Source organism: Balearica regulorum, chromosome 3 (assembly GCF_011004875.1).
Source record: "Balearica regulorum gibbericeps isolate bBalReg1 chromosome 3, bBalReg1.pri, whole genome shotgun sequence".
NCBI classification, from domain to species: Eukaryota; Metazoa; Chordata; class Aves; order Gruiformes; family Gruidae; genus Balearica; species Balearica regulorum.
The window spans coordinates 97240286-97259889 of record NC_046186.1 but is presented as its reverse complement, the minus strand read 5'-3'; the positions used below and the strand labels follow the sequence as shown (position 1 = coordinate 97259889).

Here is a 19604-nt window from a genome sequence, read left to right as displayed (position 1 = left end):
GAAGATTCCCAGGCGGGCTCTGGGGTCCAGCCAAACTACACGTAGCGCAGACTGACGGCAAGCTGGAAATGCGTCAAGGGGCTCACCTTTCCACCCTGCTGATGCTGGCTGAGCAGAGTGAGCTAGGTACGGCAGACACAAACGTGCACCAGCTGCTGGGGGGCACCTGGGGGCGACTGGGCTGCAGGATGGGCCCCGTCACCCCCCACGTAGTGCCTGCCCCTGCCCCATGCTGGCTGCAGGGCTGCAGGCACTGTTGTCCTTGGAGGATCTTTCTTGTTGCGGATGAATCAGAGCCAGCTGTTTTCTTTACCAGAATCTCCCCAAACAGCCTGCTCTTCCACAGAGACTGTGTCCGCAGAGACCGTGAGCCTTTCCTTCTAGCGGGTGGTGAGAGGCGAGGGGGGTGAGCTTTCTGTAACTAGCAGAAAGGGCAGTAAAGTCATTCCTACTCACATAAACCCACTTATCTTAGGGCGTGTTCACCGAGGGGAGGTTGAGGAAATTGTGGAGTGAGGAAAGTAGGGGAGTTAGTGCCAGAAATGAAAGGTGCGGAGAGCGTGTCTTTCTTTCCATGTCATCCCTCTCTCTGGTGCTGCTGTTGGGTTTCTACTGATTCCCCAGGTCGTCTTTTCCAGAGTCTCCTGGTTCTCTGTCTCACAAAAGAAGGCACATTTGCTGGAGGATTACAGGGAAGACAGGTCAGAAGGTGAATGGGGACAAAAAGAAGAATGGTTTTACAAGAACAGTAGTGCCGCCTAGAGCAAGTTCTAAACTGGAGGTGTGTGCTTGGCAGGGAGAGTTGGACCCATTTCAAGGAAATTTTGACTAAAGAATTTCCTCATTTAAGACCCTAGAATATGAGGGTGGAAAAAAATCCTCGAGATGTAGTTATCTAAGCAAATGCAATGCGCATTTCTATGAGAGAGAAGTAATCACTTCTCAAATTGACTCATGCTATGGGCTTGATCCAAAGTCCACGGAAAAACTCTGACTGACTTCACGATCCTCAGGGTGTAGGTGGGAACTCTGCCACTGTCTTCAAAAAGAACAGGGCCAGGCTTTTGCTGTTGGCCAAAAAACAAATGCAAGGAAAAGACACAAATCCTTTTCAAATGCTTTAGAAATAATTTATTATTTTGATTTATGTAGCTATACCTTTGTTAATAATATTAAACACCCACGAATCTATGTTTTAAAGCATGTTGTACCTAAATAGAAATCCGGCACATATCTGCCTACCTGTTTGTTGTAAGAAAGTCACTTAATAGAAAAAGTAATCATATAAAGATTGTATAGATTGAAAGTAACATGTTAAAGAGCACATTTGAGTCCTTTAAAATTAAGATCAACTGTTTTCTAGTTTGTGCTTTTCAGAATAGCTATTTTATTTAGCATTTCTTACAGAAGTGAGCTCGGTGACTGTAGCTATGATTTCAACACACAGGGCAGGAGGGGATTTTTTTTCAAAAGCTTATACTGATAAATTTGAAGACAATATAAAAAATATTAATAGGAAACATAAAATATCCATTTGACAAAGCCCATATTGCCTGCAGAAAAAGAAATGAGAATTTCTATGTAAAAACATCGTGGGACATAGAAATTGTTGAGAAGTTTCGGAGAGGTCTTTTGAGATGGAGGAGTCGTTTTAAATTTATGTTTCTATTTAAATTTATGTTAATATACAGAATATATACAGTAATATTTTTAGAGGCTGAGATTGAAAAACATACAATGATGTGAACAAAGGAAAAAAAAAGGTTGAGAGTCACAACACTTTCTAAGATTTTTTGACGTCCCTTTTCTTTAACTTTATTTAGATTTTCCATCTCTATAAATAAGTAACCCCAAACGAAACTGATTTTGACCTGAGCTGCCCTTGTCACCAAAGCCGTCCTTGGGAAGTACCGACTTTCACCGACTCCAGATTCATCTCGGGATGATTTGACCATGTGGTTTGCGTTCAAGAATGCCCTGTAAATATAAACAACTATTACGACTCGAGTACATTTAATGACAAAAATGTGCTAATGCTGTGCTGACGACATTCGCCCTTGCATTACATTCCTTATAAGGGTGATGCTGCTCGATCCAGCCAGCCGGGCTGCGGGGCGGCCCAGCCGAGCGGCGATCCCTCCCGCACCCTCCTCGCCGCCCTCTCATCTATACTCCGGGTAGAATAACCTAGAGAAAAGGTGTGTTTTCCCCCCAGAGGTGTCCGCAGCTCAGAACCCGCTGCAGAGACGTTCTCCGACGGTGCCTCACCGTTGGTAACAAGAAATGCCGGGAAGCGTGAAAGCAAATCCACCTCTCCCCCTGAAATTCTTTCTCCTCTGAGCTGCGAAGAGGATGACTTTTGGGGAAAAAAAAAAAAAAAAGAAAGAAACAAGAAACCCGCAGCCCCACGCGCCGCGGGACGGAGAAGGGCAGCTCCGACGGGGCCTCTGCACCCGCCGTGCGCGCCGGGGTGCCGAGGGGAGACGGGGAGAAGCGGGGGCAGCGCCCACGGGTGAGCGGGGAGCGGCCACGCGTGTGCTGCCGACCCGGCCCCGCTGCCAGCGCTGCGGGGTTTTTCCTTCCCTCTCCCAGCCCGCAGGGCAGAGCGAGGTGTGGGGGTGGGCTCCCGGGGGCCAGGCGGGGTTTTGGGGGTTAGCGGCCAGGCCCCTCATGGCAGCCTCCCCCGAGGTTCGAACAGGGGCACGGAAGGGCTGGGGGGGGGGGGGGGGGGGCAGCCCCCCGGGGCCGCTGCAAGGAAAGCACCTGCCCCGGCGAGGAAGTGCTTTTAATTAAGCGCAGTAATGACCTCCCCGTCGGCCGGCGGGAGGTGAGTCAAGTGCTTTTGCACTCGCGGCCGAGGTCTTTCCTTCAGCGACGGCTTTGCCCGAGCTGCTAGACCCCGGTTAAAGTTACGGCAACGCAAGGGTTATAACAGCCCCCGGAGCCCCGGCCGCCGAAGGGACCCCCGCGGCCCCGCCGCGCCAGCGATCCCCGCGGGCCCCACCGGCCCCAGCTCCCCCCCGTCTTCACCCATCGCCCCGATATCGCTTCTCTCTCCAGCACGTCCCAAAAGGACAGAGAGGGGCAAAGAGTTCGCTCTCGTATTTTCGGGGGAAAATGCCACTTTTCTCGGCGTACAGTTCCTTCCCCCGCCTCTACGCCTTCCCTGCTGGAAAAAGAAAAATCCCAGCGAGGCCCCTGAGCCTGCCCAAGACAGACGGGTGGCTTCGGCAAGGCCGCTGCCGTGGCTCTGGGCTGCCAGTGTCCCCTCGGGGGGAGCCACCCGGTGCCCCCGCCGGAGGCGCGCCTCTGGCCCGGGCACGTCGGCGCTCGCTCGGTCGCGGAGCGCCGGAGGGAGAGTTTGTGTCTCTGCTCCCTGCACCTCAGAGAAGCCATTTCAGAAGGTGCCCAGGGCATGAGGAAGGGGGAGGGGAGCCTGCCCCAAGCAGGGGTAAGGGGGGGGGGGGGGGGGCGCACCGCAGGCTGCCGGGCCTTGCCCCGGCCAACATCAAAATGACACGCGGGGCTTTGTCGGCTCGGTTGGCCCCTCTGAGGCGGCATCTTTCGAGGAGTGCAAGGAAAATACTGTCTTGCAGTCGCTGTAATCCACGGTTTTCATTTACTATTATTCAATCAGGATTTATCTCTGTTTTTTTAGCAGGCTACTTTTCCAGGACTGTTACTCGATACTGATCCATTAAATCATTCCAGCTGAGAGATTAAATGTATGATTTGCAACCAGCTGGATTTCTTAAATGGTGTCTTCGCCTCCCTTCAGAGTATGAGCAGACCCGACGAGAAAACACTTTGCTTTGGCATGGAAACCCGCACATTTGCCCGAAGATTACCACACGGAGTTCATCCAATGCCAACAGTATTCTCTTCCTTTCTCTTCACTGGATTAAATTTCCCCCAGCCATAAAATGCCTCCAAAAGCGAGATACCATCGAAATGGCAACGCATGCCAACCGAGCGGGCAGGCAGCAGAGTTAAGCCTTCTCTTGCACGGACACCGCAGCCCCTCTCTCCCTTTCGCAGGGCCGCCCCGGCTCCAGCGAGCCCGTGCAAGCGGCGCGGCCCCGGGGAGGGGGACCCGGGGCGCGGCCGGGCACCTACAGGGGGTTGGGGTCTCCCCGCACTGCAGACCGACCGCGGGAGCATTTCGTGGCCTCGAAGGGCGATGGGGGTGAAAACCAGGCAGAGGCCCGACTGCTCTCCGTCGTGCCCCTCGACGTCTGCCCCAGCGGGGCGATGCGGAGGAGGGGCCGGACCTCACTGGACCCTTCCCAGCCGCCGGGTATGCGGGGGGAGAGATTTCGGGCAGCCCCTCGCCCCCCATCCCCCGGGCACCTCAGGCAGGGCCAGGCTCTCCTTGGGGTACAAACGCCCGCGCCGCCCGTGCGGGGCCCCCGGCGAGGGTCGAGCGGGCAGCAGGAGGTGGGGACGGGCAGTGCAATAGCCCGGTCCTTCCCTCTCCCGCCGGGCTCGGGGGGGTTTTTTAAATTAATGGTGACGGCAGCAGTGCCCGGGTGAGTATCGTCGAGGCGGCTTTATTTGCGATCGCCGGACACTAGTCTAGGTAATTAAATAGACCCGATTTAGAGTAATTATGGAAGAGCGGCTGGCCGCCCTAAACCTCCGGACACCCCCGCCGGGACGGCATCTCGGGGACTGGCAGAAATAACCATCGGATCTCAAAGTAATAGCGTGTAGGTGGGAAACACGGTCGCTTTCGCTGTGCTGGCCTCGCCCGTAAAAAAAAAAGCAAAAAAAAAAAAAAAAGCGCGCCCCTTCTAAGCTGAAAAGGATCTGGTGCTTTTCTCCGACTGAAACCACCCGGCAGAGCCACGGCACCGTGGGGGATCTGCCGCGCCTACGGAGGAGAAAGCACTGACATTTTCTGGGTCCACTCAGGGAGACGGAGCCCCGCTCCGCACACACCCGCAGCAGCAGAGCCCGGTGTCAGCATCTCCCCTTGCCTCCCACAGCCTCGGTTTCTGCTAAAATCGCGACTGAGGTGGGATCGTCCACCTCCGTCCCTTCTAATGTGGGAAGGCAGCGAGGCTACTGCGCAGGGACGGAGCCTACCCCCACGCCGCTCTCCACGGCCACCCGCGGGGCCCCCGCCGCCCGGCTCCGCGCCCCGCGCAGCGCTGCCAACACCTCCCTGCCCCACGTCTGGTTTCCTTTGAATCCAGGAGGTTTCCAAACCGTCCTGACTTTCCAGTTGTTGATGTTTTTGTTGGGTGTGCGCTCGACACGCTCTTAAGAGCGGTGTCCCAAGCTGGCTCTTAAGTTTTAAACGCGCTCTCCCTTCCTCAGCGCCAGCCGCGGCCTCGCTTGCCGTGCGGTGCGTAGGGGTGCGGATCCTCGCCCCGAGCAGCTGCGGAGCTCATGTGGAATTGAATATCTCAGGGTACGGAGAGAAACCCACTTGTCCTTAGCCCCCCAGCAGCCTGGGAGCCCCGTCACCCCACTTCCAGCAGGCTCTGTGCCCTCCGTGCCTGCCGCCCCGGGGAGGCCGCGCTCCTGCCCTGCTCCTCCGGCTTTGGCAGCGGAGCGGGCTGGAAGAGGCGAGCTGCAGGGAGCAGATCCCCCGCCTGCCGTGTGTGCCCCGTCGGTGGGAAACAGCCAGTTCCCTACGACGAGGGGGCTCCGGCTGCCGCCGCACAGGCAACCCCCTGCGGCAGGAGCCGGCGGTCGCTTAGTTTCACGGCGCCGGGGTAAATAGACGGCCCTGCTCGGTGGTCGGGTCGGGCCTCTCTCGGGGATGCCATTAGCTCAGGCTTTGGTAACGCTTTCCCTCCTCAGGCACCTCTTCAGTGACAAAAGGGCGACGGTATTTCGCCTCTTTCGATTAAATGCATACTACTGAAGAGTCATTTGTGTCCCCCCCCGGCAGCCCGCTGAGGTGTGCAGGGGGAGATGTCTCCCCGGCGGGTGACTGGCCGTGCACCCTCAGCGCCTCCGTGTGAAGGAGTGCCTGAACCCCCGCGGCGTGGGTGCCGCCCGCAGCCCGCTGCCGGGGAGGCCGCATCCCCCGGGGCACCTGCCGCCGGGGTTTCCAAAGCACCGGGCGAAAGCCGAGCCCCGCAGGCGGGACAACAGATGCCGGGAGGTGGGCGCGGACCTGCCCCTTCCCCGCGGAGGCTGGGAGCAGCCAGCGGCTGCGGTGGAAAGCGGGGAGGGGGATCAAATGTCCCCTCGGAGCCTGCCTGCACTGCCGGGAGCGGGCTCACTGTGTCCGGCTCCGTGGGTAGGGTGGGGGGAGAGGGGGAACGATGATGACTTAACTGGTAAAGTGCTCTCAGATCAAGTCTCCGCTTTCTCCCCGACCCCCAGCAGGACTGCATCTAAAACGACGCCTTGGGACGGTGGGGTTGGGCGTATCTCTGCCCAGACCTGAACTCCCGCACTGCTAGAAGTGGCTCTTCCAATATGATTTACTGGACTTCGCCCAACTTTAAACCAAACTGTAGGCTTTATAAAATTCTGCTTTGTAACTCTTCATCCCTCCTCGCCTTTTTTTTTTTTTTTTTTTTCTTCCTCACTGTTGCCAGCCAGTCTTGTCTGTGTTAACACCCAGACGCGCTCCTGACAGTCACCTTTCAGACTCAGATGTCCGGCTCACACGCGGTAGTTTTAACTGCTGTCTCGGTTTTCACGCTGCAGCCTATTTTTTGGAGATCAGGGCAGCGCAAATTAATATTCCTGATGAAGGTAGCTTTCATCGGGTTCTTTACAAAATCTATCCCCCTTCCTCCCTCCCACCCCCTAGATACACACGCACCATACCGAGGTTTGCATTTTTCATGGCGGGACAGGCAAGTCTATAAAAGGCATGTTTGTTTTTCCTGGCTGTTTCAAATATGTATTTCCTGGAGGACTTCGCATCTAATGGGGTCATCAGAAGCACATGTGCGATTTTAATCTTTCCAAGTGATTTTCTCCTCTCCCCCTTCTCCTGAGCAGCAGTGATTGCTGATGTTACATTTTACCTGTCTGTTCACCTTAGCTCCCACTAAAACTCTCCCTTTTCCTCTGAGTCCCAGACTCTTGGTGAAGTCCCAATTTGTTTCCGTGTGTCTGTCTGTTTTGTTTTTTTTTTAAAGGAGTCTTTTTTTCCTTCTTCCTTTTTCCCCGTAGGACACGGGTTGGGTCGGAGGCAGGAATAGCTCATTGCTCTGCCGCCCTGCAATCCCGCCGTCCTTTCGGCAGCCGCCGCCTCCCCGTGCCCCGGGGCGCGGAGCGGGACCGGCTCTGCGGCACACCGGCACTCCGGCTACAGGCGAATTTGATATTTAGAGCTGGAGGTTGAGCGCTCTCGCCCAGCAGCAAAAAAAACCCAAACCGCCAAACAACCAAAATTAAAAAAAAAGCAACCAAAAAACCCCAAACAACCCAAAAAAACCCCCACAAAAAAACCCCACCCAAAACCCACCCAAAAAAACCCAACCCAAACACCCCTCCTCCCGTCTGTTTAAGTGTGAAAGCGATGGACCTTCTTTCCGAGGAAGGAGCCGCCTCCCCGGTGCAGGGAGGGGAAGCTTTGAGCCCCGCTCCCCGCAGCAAAATGGGAAGAAGCTAATGGTTCAGTCCAGCTCCTAAGTTTAAGTATGTATTTTTCCAAACCTCAGAGCTACTCTCCTTCAGACAAACCCCTCACCTTTTCCTTGTGTGCTGAAGCACTGAAAGTTCCCTTCAGTATATTTTTCTTGGCTGTCTGAGCTGCAGCGTTTTGATTCACTAAGCAGAGGAAGTTGAAGAGCTCTGCAGTAAGGGCCAGTGGCCAGTGTTTTCATCGCCATCCCCCTACATTATCTGTCATGCTCAAGTGAGGGTTTGTTCAAGGCAAGAGCCTGCTCATACCGGGCTGCATTTGTTTCTCCTAAAGAAGGCAATAGATTTTGTTTCCGGGTCTGGTAATAGGAGCCCGAGTGCCTTACACAAACACCGCTGGGCAGGCAGGGGCACTTCCGAGGCTTTTCATTCTAGGGCTGGAGCAGCCCCCCTCAAAAAGACATTGAGGCTTCAGTTAGGCCCAAACTGCTGAGCGAGGAGTGGCGAGGAGAAGAGGGAACGTAGCTTTCTCCGGAGTAGCCCACAAGAAATACGCCAAGCAGGCTGCTTCTCTCTTGCAGATCGTGTTGAATGTCTGCAAAATGGCTTATATTATCCAAAGGAAAACGCAGTCACACAGCCTTTGGTGGATGAGATGTGACTGTGCTTCCCAGAGGGTCCTGTTTACCCCTAAGCTCCTGCAAGGGCTTGCAGAGGGAAGGCGTTTAACCAGCTGGATAGGAAGCTCCGGCATGTGCTCCCCTACTCATAGGAAAGGCTCTTACTCCAATAAACTCGCTCCTTGTCCCCAGTAAAGCGTCATGCACTCCTTCGGGGACTGTGCCACATCTTCAGTACCCTGTCGGGATGCTCTCCTCTCCCGTCCATCAGTATTTTCCCGGCAGGGTGACGAGCTGTGCCCTGGCAAGACAGCCAAAGTTGTTTTCTGTCTCAGATGCGCAGTTTCTCTCATAGCCCTCTTCAGCGCAGCATCAGGCCAGTCAGCACTCAAGTAATAAAGTCCAGGGCTTCCCAGCAGAACAAATCTGCCCTAGTACACCGTGAATATTCAGTGCCCTGCTATCTAAAGGAATTACTCCAGTTACAGTTCTGGGGCGTGTAAATGTTGCATTCATTATGTAATTTGGTAAGGTTCGAGGGCAAATACCACTTTTACACATACATATATACACACGTATGAGTGTGTGTGCATATACGAGAGAGACAGCGAGCGCAGTTTTTGCCCTAGGCGTCCAAGCTACAGAGACTCAGCTGTGGGGTTTGCCCGCCGCATCCCGGCCTCAGTCCGGGGGAGTTTCATGGGTAAAGCCTGCCGGGTCCGGACCGTCTTTTTATTTATGCCCCGAAACCTGCGCTGGTACCCCGCAACAAGCCAACCCTGAGATGAGATATGCCCCATGTAACGTAAAACTAGTGAATCAAAACTAATCTGTTTAAAACCGAAGATTAGTCACGTCAGTTTCGGGATATTCCTCTATCGGGAACTTTTTTTGTGCGTGGAGAATCGGGAGGATTTGGGCTAATTTACTAAACATCATTACTAAGGCAAGTACGGTCCGATAAAATGAGTCTTAACATGTACGGGTTTTCAGGTTGCATTACGCACTTCCCGTCATCTGGGCTTTAAACTGTGTGCGCCCGTAATGCTAGATTGACCGGCAGATTTTATTTTTTTTCTTACTGCATGATTTCTGTTTCTAGCTGTCTTTAATTGACTTCAGCGACTCGTCCTCTCTTCCTTTCTCCGTATATAAGTGATCCTCGCTGCAATTTACAGTTTTCATCTCCCCTCGTTTTCAAAGGGCCTTTCTCACCCTGTCAGCCCTTAATTTACTTTCCCCGATCGAATTCTGCCTCCTCTGTGCAATATGACCTTTTATTAACCATGTAAACCCCATCCTGGTTTCATACTGCCTCTTTAAATGTTCCCCATCTTGGCTTTACTCTTGCTCTATTTTTTTTTCTCCAGCGGGCAAAGCCTTCAGGCTTTATTTCGGTTTCGAGGCCATGTTTTAATAACCCAGTTGTTCTGTTTTCCTTCCCGAACTTACTTCTATTTCTAAAAATGCAAAATAATTAACTACCTAATTAATTCATTCTTTGCAATATTGCACCGCTGCATGTGTTATTTTACAGGGAGCGGGGATCTTCTCTAGCCCTAGGAATCAGTGGTTCCTCTACTTGCGAAATGTTTATTTTCAAAGGATTAAAATTCATAGCTAAAATTATTAGATGCTCCTCAACGGAAATAACAGGATCTGCTGTTTAGACCCTAATGCATGCACGACCCCACTGGTACACTCCCACAGCAGAGGCAACAGCCACATCATCTCCGCTGCTGAAGAATTACCCCAAAGAGCAGAAACAGGAGAAACATGAACCTGAATATACCACATTGTCCCCTCCGTAACATTGTACCCGCTGCACCCCAGCACAACGAGAACGCTGGATTTATAACCGCAGAGTTATAAAAAAAAAACAGAGGGTTTTTTTCCGAGGCCGACCCTCCCCGTTACCACAGCCATACCTTCCCTTCTATAGACTTTAACGGGGCCTCAGAGAAACGTACTTTTAGCGGGCACCCACAAACTCACAGAGGCGCTAATCCAGCCCCAGATTATATCAAATTAGGACATTGCCCGCACAAAACTCTCTCTGATTGACATTTCAGCCAGCGTCTGGAACCTGGACACGATCTTTGCTGATCTACACATATTTCTCTCCCGCTTGAAGCCGTATCGTTTTCTCGGTTTATTTTTCACAAGATATTCATTTTTCGAGAGAAAAAAAAAAAAAAAGGCATAACCCCCTTGCAAGCTCCGAGGAACATTTTAAACAGATGATATATCATATTCAGCTTCTAGCAAAGAGTTGGTAGCAATGGTGCAAGCTGTAATGAAATCGCCCTGAGCTCTTATCTCTTAATGAAGTAAACTTGCAAGCAACGTGCGTATCTCTTTTGCCACCCTGTGCGAAAAGGGGAGACAGAGAAAGAGAGAGATAAAGAGATAGAGAGATAAAGAGATAGAGAGATAGAGAGAAAGAGAGAAAGAGAGAAAGAGAAAAAGAGAGAGAAGGGCAGAAGGGGAGAAGGGGAGAAGGGGATCCCATCCCCGGCATCACTCCACGGGCGCTGGAAAGGCGTTTGCAGTCCAGCCGTGCCGGACCTGGCTCGCCCGCCCCTGGGGCCGGGGGGGCGGCGGGGGAGACTTGCTGCCGGGGCCTGCGGACACCGGGGCGGAAAAGCCCGCAGCCTGCCTGGCAGTGCCCTGGGGGAGCAGGTGGGCGACCTCCTCGCTCCCCTTAGGGCCCGCACCGCCTGTCCTTCCCCGTTCCTTTGCCTCCCCGCTCCCGCAGGGCGCCGCCAGCTCCCCTCCGGCTCACGCCGCTTCCCCGGGCCGGGCCGGAGCGGCCCCCGACGTGCCCGGGCGTTGCTTCGCGGGGTACCCCAAACAGGGCAGGGGTGCAGGGGGGCCGTCTGACGGCCCGGGGAGCGGTGGGGGGGCGAGGACCGCTTGCCTTTTGCGGCGGCAGAGGGGGAGCCCCGGGGGAGGGGGGGGAAGGGGCCCCCCGCGGCCCCCGACGGCCGACACCGTCCGGGCGGCCGCTGCCTCCCCAGGCCGAGTGCCGTCAGCCCCAGGCACCGGGCCGTCCGCTCTGCTCCGCTCGGTGCTGAGCCCGAAAACACCCCGCGGGCAAGTGAACCAACTGCACGCCGAGTTAGATTTCTAAATTTTATTATAAAATAAAAGCAGAAATATTTTCCAAAGAATGTATTCACATAATATAAACAATAAACAAAACTAAGGTGAGTGACTTGCGGTTGATACTGTCGTTTAGGTCTAAATTTGAGCAGCAATTCCTCTTTTTTTTAAAGCCCGCTCCTGCGCTCGTTGCACACCGAGGGGACAATGTGCCCCTGCCTTCCTCTGGGGCCGGAGCCGGGCCATCACTTCCTTTCCCACCCAGCAAATGGCGAAAGCACCACATGGACAAGGCCAAAGAAGCCATCTCTCTGCATAGCATCAGCTACAAGAAGGTTACAGAGTCTGCCTAGAGCGCGTGTTGCTGCTATAACTTGAGTACAACTTTTGTATTCTTAGTTGAAATTGTACATCGTACACCTGCCACGGATACATAACTACAATAGAATAACGGGAGCAATGTGTAACTTTCAAACAGGCATGGAAACAGCGGCCTTGCGCTCCCCTTTCCTCCCCACCCCCCGAAAAGAAAAGATTACAATGTGCCTCTTCCCACATAGACCGGCCCAATCAAGTGATGCCACCGAGAGATTCGTGAAGTTAAGGCTGGAAAGAGCTGCTACACCGAACCACCTTACAGCCAGCTATGAAAATCACAGCTCCTGTCCAACAGTCCTTACTCGCCTGAGACCAACCTTTAAGCAACCCTTAAGGTTTTTCACAACATCACTGCCCACAGCCGAGTCCGATACCTTCCAAACCTGCAGCCAGCCTGCTGCCAAAGGGCACAACACATCCACTAAGGAGTTTGTCATTGCTTTCAAAGTCTCTGGTAAGATTAAGGAGAAAAAAAAAAAAAAAACCAACCAAAAAAAGAAAAAACGAAAGAAAAAACATAGAGTAAAGGAGGGCTGGTGCAAAGGAGGGAGCGTGTACACGGTTTTAAGAGCCCAGATCGACCAGGTTGGATGACATGGGGTTGAGGATGGAGTCCTGCAAGCTGTGGTGGTGCATGGGATCGGCGCTGGGCACGGGGATGGCGCTGGGGCCCTGGGGGTGGCCCAGGCCATGCAGGGGCTGCAGCCCCGGGTTGGAGCTGAGCAGCAGTGCGGGGCTGGAGGAGGTGTGATCCGGGGTCCCTGACGGCGTCTTCTCGTCCTCTGAGCTCCCCAAAACTGTCTTATTCCCGTTCATTGACGCCGAGAGCGGGTTGTGGCTGTTGGAGTTGGAATTCTCGTTGTTTTCCCTATAGGAAACACAAAAGAGGGAGGGAAATCACCGTGTGGCCGCCGCTCCGGGGCGCGCACCGCAGGAGCGGGGGTGGCGGGGAGCTGGCTCCCGGGGGCGGCGAGCAGAGGGGAGTGCAGAAACAGTAGGTTTACAAACTCTGCAAACCTCCAAGGCCTCTTCATCTGGCACAAAGGTCTAAGGTCCGCCGAGCTTGTAAACAGAGTCTCCCCTTAGCCCAGCGGAAAGTGTCACTTTGCCAAAACGTCATTTTCTGCCTCCAAAAGCGTTTGCACAGCGTGGGGAGGAAGGGGGTGGGAAGGAAAGGGGGGAGGAAGACTCAAAAAAAAAAAAAAAAAAAAGACTTTTTAACTTTAAAACTGCTCCTGGAGCTGAAGAGAAGTTCGGCCGTGATTTCTCCTTGGAAGGCCAAAGCACGGCGAGTTGTAGGCAGGACTGCTCTGTGCAGCAGCACGGCCTCCCAGGCTTGTGTCAGGCGGGAAAGGCTTTTGCTTAAGTAACTGGATGGGTTTTTTTCCCCTCGCCTGGAGCTTAAAGCTCAAAACATAGCCCAATATGGAAGATAAGGAAAGCAAAGAGAGTTGACTCGCTTATTTCCCCGGCTCTCTCGGGAAATGCTCCGCACGCCTGCTGTTATCCCTCCATCCCTCCTCGGGTGGCAGAGGGCGCAGCCCGGGTGTCCCCTTGCCCGGGGGGAGCCGGCCCCGCCGGTGCGTCTACCGACAGAGGCAGTCGGCTCGGAGAGGCAGGACATAATTTCAAAATTCATCACCGGGTAAATACCGAGAAATCGCTGGAGGCTGGCCAAGGCCTTGCAGATATATATATATATATATATACACACACACACACTTTTTTTTTTTTTTTTTTTTAAATGAGAGGGGCAAGATGGGGTGAGGGCGGCCGTCCCGTCAAGGCTAACGCGGATTTTAGATATAACCCTCGTAGAAATACTTTAGACACAGCCCTGCCTGAAATACTGAAGGCATCGCAAGTCTATTTAAAAGCTTCTGCGGAAGCTTTGAAACACACTATCTGGCAGAGGGGCCCTATCCTGCAGGATTTGGTCGAGAGAAGTGAAGCCATTGCGGTGACGGTTTTTCCTCAATAAGGGCTGCAGGATGTGGCTGGAGACACTTGGTGCCAAAAAAACAAAAATAGACAAGAAAGCTCTGTTTGAACAAGTTTGCTTGAGTGAATGGCAATCCCATGAACGGTCTGTTTTCCAACGCCTGGAGTGTAATATTAGGTTGAGTGTATTTTTCAATGTCAAAAATCTTATTTGTCTCTGGAGACCTTTAAAATTTGATTCCTCAGGAAAAAAAAAAAAAAAAAGAAAAAAGAATGGAATAAGTGTAACCTTCATTTCCTTTCGATATTTGAAGGTGAGTCCCCGCTATCAGCAATAAAAAGGATCTCTAACATCTCGTAAACCCAACACTTGCGGGGATTTGAAGGAAAATTAGAGCGCTAGCACCGTTTCGGGAAATGTACGAAGCAAATCTGTGCGGAGCCCGAACCTGCCGGGCTGTACAGCTGCGCGGCCCCGGCGCTGGCCATTTCCAAAACACATTATAGGTAGAAACGAAAAAAAAACCCCAAACCCCAAACCCAAAAAACCTCCTGTCCTCGAAGGTACGGATCTACGGGAGATTTCTAATCCGTTAATTAACGGCGCAGGCCCTACGATCAGATCCGTATGGACCGGGCAACCCAGCGACTTAGTGAGGAGCCATTGTGCAGTTAGAAGACGCTTTTTGCTTCTTCAAACCCGTCTTTCTAAGGCAGAGGGACTGCTGACGGAAAAGTCATCCCGAATAACCAAGGATGTAGGCATTAACCTCTGTCTGGCAGTCAATGGTCCCTTCACTCCATTTAACGAGAAAAACACCGTCTCGGAATCACGCTCTGTATAAGAATATACATCTATTAGCACGCATTCGTGAGCACCTTGCTGGGCAGTGAATACGAATTGCAATTTAAGGAGCGAGGCAAGAGCTTGCTCCGGTCAGTCCCTGTCCGGGTCTCCCGCCTCACGCTAGGAGCCGGCGTTGGAAGCAGTTTTTGCAAACCCCCCTTTACAGCGTTCAGACCCTCCTTCTGCACCGGGGTAACCCTCAAGGACACGCTCCGAGCTGCGCGGAGCCCTCGCCCTCAGGCCCCGCCGCTGCCGGCCCCTCCCGCCGGGCCGCGGACCGCACCGGCACCTCCGGCCCTGCCGCCCGGCCGGGCTCCGCGCCGGGTTGCGGCGGGGAGGAGGCGGCCGCGCTGCTCAACCGGGAGTCGCCGCCGGCCGTGGGAAGCGTCCCCGGCCGAAGGGGCTGCCCGGGGGCCGCCGCGCCGGCTGCTCGGGGAGTGGGATCTCGGCGGGGAAGGGGTCCCGGCCGCCTCTACTGGGGCTACTTTTGGCGGACGGACGCCCTCGCCGAGCGTCCTCCTCGCTCGCCTCTGCTTCTCCGGGCGCCCCTGCCCCGGAGAGCCCGGCCCCTCTCGGGCGAGCCGTCCCGCGGGCCTCCTCGTAGCCGGGGCTGGGGCAGAGGGGGAAGCGCGGGGCGAGCGGCGGGGACGGGGAGCCGAGGGCTCCGGGGGAGCCGGGGGAGCCGTACCTTTCCTTGGCCTCGGCCGCGCGGTCCCGCTGCCGGCGGTTCTTGAACCAGTTGCTGACCTGGGTGGTGGTGAGGCCCGTGGCCTCGGCCAGCTCCCGCTTCTCGCGGGGGGACGGGTAGGGGTTGTGGGCGTACCACTCGCGGAGGACGCTGCGGCTCTTCTCCTTGAAGCAGTAGCTGGTCTCCTCGCCGTCCCAGATGGAGCGGGGCAGCGGGAACTTGCGGCGCACCCGGTACTTGCCCACCGCCCCTAGGGGTCGCCCCCGCAGCTTCTCCGCCTCGATGTAGTGCGCCTTCAGCCAGAGCTGCTGCAGCTTGGGGTGGTTGTGCGCCGAGAACTGGTGGCTCTCCAGGATCTTGTAGAGCTCGCGGAAGTTGCCCCGGTGGAAGGCCACCACCGCCTTGGCCTTCAGGACGCTCTCGTTCTTGTGGAGGTGCTCGCAGGCAGGGAGGGACCAGAGGAACCGCCCCAGCCGCTCGATGTTGCCGCCTTGCTGGAGCACCTCGCAGACGCAGGCCACTTGCTCTTGGGTGAAGCCAAAAGTCGGGAGCATCGACATGGTGAGCCCTGCCCCGCCGCGCTACCCTACGGCCGCATAGAGGGGAGCGCCGCGGGCCGGCGGGCAGCGCCCGGCATGCAGGGCCGGCCCCGGGGCGGCGGCGCCCGGCGGGGCCCGGTCGGGCGTCACGGCCGGGAGCGGGGGGCCCCGGCCATCGGCGGCGCCCGGCCCCGGAGCGGCCGCGGGAGCCGGAGAAAAAAGGCGAAGAGCGAAGAAAAAAAGTCTCGGGAGCCCCGAGCGCGGGCGGCTTTTCCCCCCGGCCGCCTCCTTTTTGTAAGTCCAAGTTGCGAGAGTAACTTTGTGCCTCTTTTGTCTCCTATCTGCAGCGCTCGCAGCGGCCGCGGCTCTCCCACCCCCACCTCCCTCGGCCGCCGGTTTGGGATCTCCCTGCTTCCCCCCCACCCCCCGCCGCCGCAAGATCCCACATAATATAGTGGTAAAGCCCTGCTCCCTCGCTCCTCTCCCTCTCGGAGTTTTTCCCCCCTTTCTTTCTCTCTCTCTCTCCCCCCCCCCCCTTTTTTTTTAATAATATTATTCTAAGCTGGCATGAAAAGTGATTATCCGCGCTGTGATTGGTCCGGTTATCTGACCCGGGGACTGCCAGGAGAAGACAATAGTTTTAGTCAAATTATTTGCCATGGTGACGCTGTCAATCAGGGGTAACCCGATCTGTTTTGAGGTGGCTCCCCGGCTGGGTTGACAGATTGCTCAGATCCACTCAGAGGCGGCCCTGCGAGCTGAGATATTAGCTAGCGAGGGAGAAATTTCCGCCGTGATTGACGCTGCAGCCGCCCATCGGGGGAGAGGGGGAGCACCGGAGCGCGAAGCCCGGGCCCCGGCCTCTCACCGCAGGGCGCTGCGGCGCGGCGGGACGGAGCCGCTGCCCCGTCTGGATCCCGCTGCCCCGTCTGGATCCCGCGGCCCCATCCCGGCCCCGCCGCCCCGGACCGCGGGCTCTGCCTTCCCCGGCACCCGCGGCTGCGGTGGGGAGAAAAACCCGTCTCCGGCCCTTGCAGAAGGCTTCTTTCTCAATGCGTTAGCTTAACCCCCCCTCCCCAACGCCCAGTAACAACTGCGGGAGAGTTTTATAGGGAAGGGGCCTCTCGTGTACAATAGAGACCCTGTTCGTGACCTGGGATCCCATTACACGCTGATCGTACCTGCCCGGGAGCTGGGAGGAGGCATGATGATACAGGACCGGGGAAGGATTGCCCCTCCATTAATCGCCGGCCGTGCCCCACCACGCTCCGGTGCGCAGGGCGCTGGCATTTGTGATCACTGGACGCCGGGCATTTATTTCTACGTGATTGCCAGGAGCGTGTCGGGGTGTTTCGTGCAGGAGAGGGACGCGGGTAAAAGTGAGAGGCACTTCGCGTGATTAAGCGGACCCTTATCACCCACGCGTGCCCACTACACACCGCGGTTTTAGTTTACTGACTGTGCGGGGCAGGGAACCGTATCCTTCCCGTCCTTTTCGGTCTACACAAAGTGAAAGGCGATGGAGAGAGACCGTTAAAGCTGGCAGGTCGGGGGAGGATGAGCGGGTGAGAGGAGCGATGCGGTGCCTCCGCGGAAGCGGCGCACAGGCTTCGCGGCCGGGCGGGACCGCCGGAGCGGCGCCGGGACTCGCCCAGGTGAAGACACTCGGGAGGAGCCTCCCGGCCCCAAACTCAGGGCAGTTTCCATGGCCTTTAATGTTCCGTTTCTGAGGGGAAATAATAGGTAATCCCACGAGCTCTTTCTACGCCATTTGCAGCCCTGACAGGAGAGCTCTCTGCAATTGTGGGTTCCTGCCACTGTACCTTTTTAGCCGCTCCGGCGCGTCAGGGATTTAGCGAAGCCACAAGAGACCTGGCTGCGGCTCCCCGCCTCGCAGCCTGACCCTCCGCGGCCGATGGACGGAGCCTCCGTGCCGGCCCGGGCGAGCGTAGCGGCCGTCCCCAGGGGAAGTCGAGGCCGGGGCGGCGGCGCGCAGCCCGGCGGCTCCCGGCGAGGAGCTGTGCCAGGGCTGCGGCCAGGCGAAATGCGGCGGGGGAGGGAGGCAGGAGGAGGCGGATGGGGGCAGCGGATCAACCCGCGTCCAACTCCCACCGTGTCCGGACGCCTGTGCGTATCGGCCGTGTACGTCTATATTTTCTCGAGTGCACTCTGCTTTGGAAGCTGCATGTCCTCCTACCTGTCCGGGCTTTTCCCGAGTGCTGCCATAAAGAAGCAATGGAGAGCGGGCGACTCCCGCCTCGGATCCCTCGGGGACGCAAAATAGAGGCTTCCTTTGCAGGGCAATAGAGCGGCAGCTGAAATTCGTTTAAAACCAGTTCGGGGATGTTGGTGACGGGTCCGTAAAGCCCCCTTGCATGATTCTCCCTCCCTCCCCCCTTTTACAAAATAAGCCCTCGCCCGCTTAGTGCCTTGATGCCGGCCGACTTCTGCAGAATTAAACCCGTGCTTGTTTGTAAACGAAAGCATCCCGATCTCAGCGCTTCCTAACCAACCTAAGCGGTTGTATAGTTCGCAGCTGCAGCTGTAGCGAACGGTCACGGGACGGGAGAACCGATCCACTGCAAACGTTACTCTGAGCAGAAACGGCGAGAGAAGCACAAATCCTTTCTCCCGCTCCCGACCTCTGCGCACACACCGTGTGCCTTTCGCGAAGGAGAATATAGAGCCGTTCCGCTCTCTCCCGCGATGCGGACCGTGGCAAAAGAGAAAAGCGCTAGCGAGGTCTGAGCTGCTCCCCCCCACCCCGCCTTCCCGCTACCGCGCTCTGTCACCCCACGTTTATTAGGGATATACCTGACTCCGCTTCCTCTCCTTCCATCTCATAACCACAGCGGTTGAATCTGAACGGGAGCAGCTGTTCACCCTAGCCGGAAAGGAGATGTCAAAACCTGTTGCATGGGCTTAGATCTGAGAAAGTCTCTTCTTAGCACCCTAAAATGTGAGTACAGAATCTACACGCCAGCCCCTCCGTGGCGCTTTCACTTTAGGCTGCCTTAGCCAGGCTGCAGCTTGCATGTAACGCTAGTTCACTTCCCAGAGCGCTGGGCAGAGGCAGGGCTAGCCCCTTCCCGAGCACCCTATATCAGCTTGCGTCCCAGCGCGATTGCAAATTAGTGACATCTGGATCCAAATTCTGTATAACTGCTTTTAACTTTCGGGAAAGAAAAAAAATCTTCCTATACACGCTAAAAGAGAGAGCAGATACTGGCTGCAAAGCCACGGCACGGGGCGAGTCAAGTTGCAGTGACTAGCGAGGGAATCAGACGATCGGGCGAGGAGCTTTTTTTTGGCATTTGCGAAAGAGCTCGTTCACTGCAATTATATTTCAGAGCAGGAGGCGCGAATCGCCTGCCAAAGTTTGCCCCCAGTCCGACGGGAACAATTTGCCTGGCCGCTGCCGTCTCTCCCCGGTCAGCCGCGGTGAAAGCCTTTACTTGGGCTCACCGAAACTTGTGCCCGGCCCCGCTGCCTCCAGGCGGAGAAGCCCGGGGTTTCCATCCCGGCCCCGGCCCCGCGGGTGACTTTGCCAAGGGCCCACTCGGGAAACGCCGCACCCCTCCGCGCAGCCACTGCCGCCCACGAAGCAGCATGCGAGATCGTCAGTGTCAATACAATCATTGCGAAAGATGAATGAAATAAAAAAGTCGTTTTTATCGTAATGCTTCTTTTATTAACCGGGGCACAGACTATCTGGGAGAAGGGGGGGCGGTCGTGTCGCTTCCTAGGAGCTTTTCATTGCACGTAACTGATTTGTGTCCGGGAGTGAGCGCCAAAATAGCGCTGCAGTTATCTGAAAATCTCCTCGGCTGTGCCTCGACCGTCTCCTTGCAGACAGCAGCCTGTGTGGGAGCCTGCAGGCCCGCACCATTCCCGTTAAAGTCAGGAACCGATTCACCCCAGCTCCT

General features: G+C 55.7%; 1 protein-coding gene and 1 long non-coding RNA gene across 3 annotated transcripts; one reads left to right on the top strand and one right to left on the bottom strand.

Moving 5' to 3' along the window:
- Positions 1-11301: 11301 nt before the first annotated feature.
- SIX2 (SIX homeobox 2) lies at positions 11302-16065 on the bottom strand. Of its 2 annotated transcripts, none has more exons than XM_075749086.1 (2): positions 15140-16065; positions 11302-12531 (listed from the first exon to the last, which is right to left on the bottom strand). In XM_075749086.1, the coding sequence occupies exons 1-2, from the start codon at positions 15697-15699 to the stop codon at positions 12228-12230; spliced, it is 864 nt and encodes a 287-aa protein (XP_075605201.1). In that variant the 5' UTR covers positions 15700-16065; the 3' UTR covers positions 11302-12227. The 2 variants fall into 2 exon arrangements, with proteins under 2 accessions (XP_075605201.1, XP_075605203.1); XM_075749088.1 differs by having other exon boundaries at positions 15275-16065.
- Positions 15594-19347, top strand: LOC142601079 (uncharacterized). The gene is made up of 4 exons (XR_012834677.1): positions 15594-15700; positions 16026-18420; positions 18531-18641; positions 18863-19347. It is a non-coding gene; the product is annotated as an uncharacterized LOC142601079 (long non-coding RNA).
- Positions 19348-19604: the final 257 nt, after the last annotated feature.

Bases quoted from the DNA above. Each gene is read 5' to 3' on its own strand.
- SIX2 (XM_075749086.1), bottom strand. From the start codon at position 15,699: ATGTCGATGCTCCCGACTTTTGGCTTCACCCAAGAGCAAGTGGCCTGC. The intron at 12,532-15,139 runs GTACGGCTCCCC...TGTTTCCTATAG, and splicing joins GCGGCCGAGGCCAAGGAAAG to GGAAAACAACGAGAATTCCA.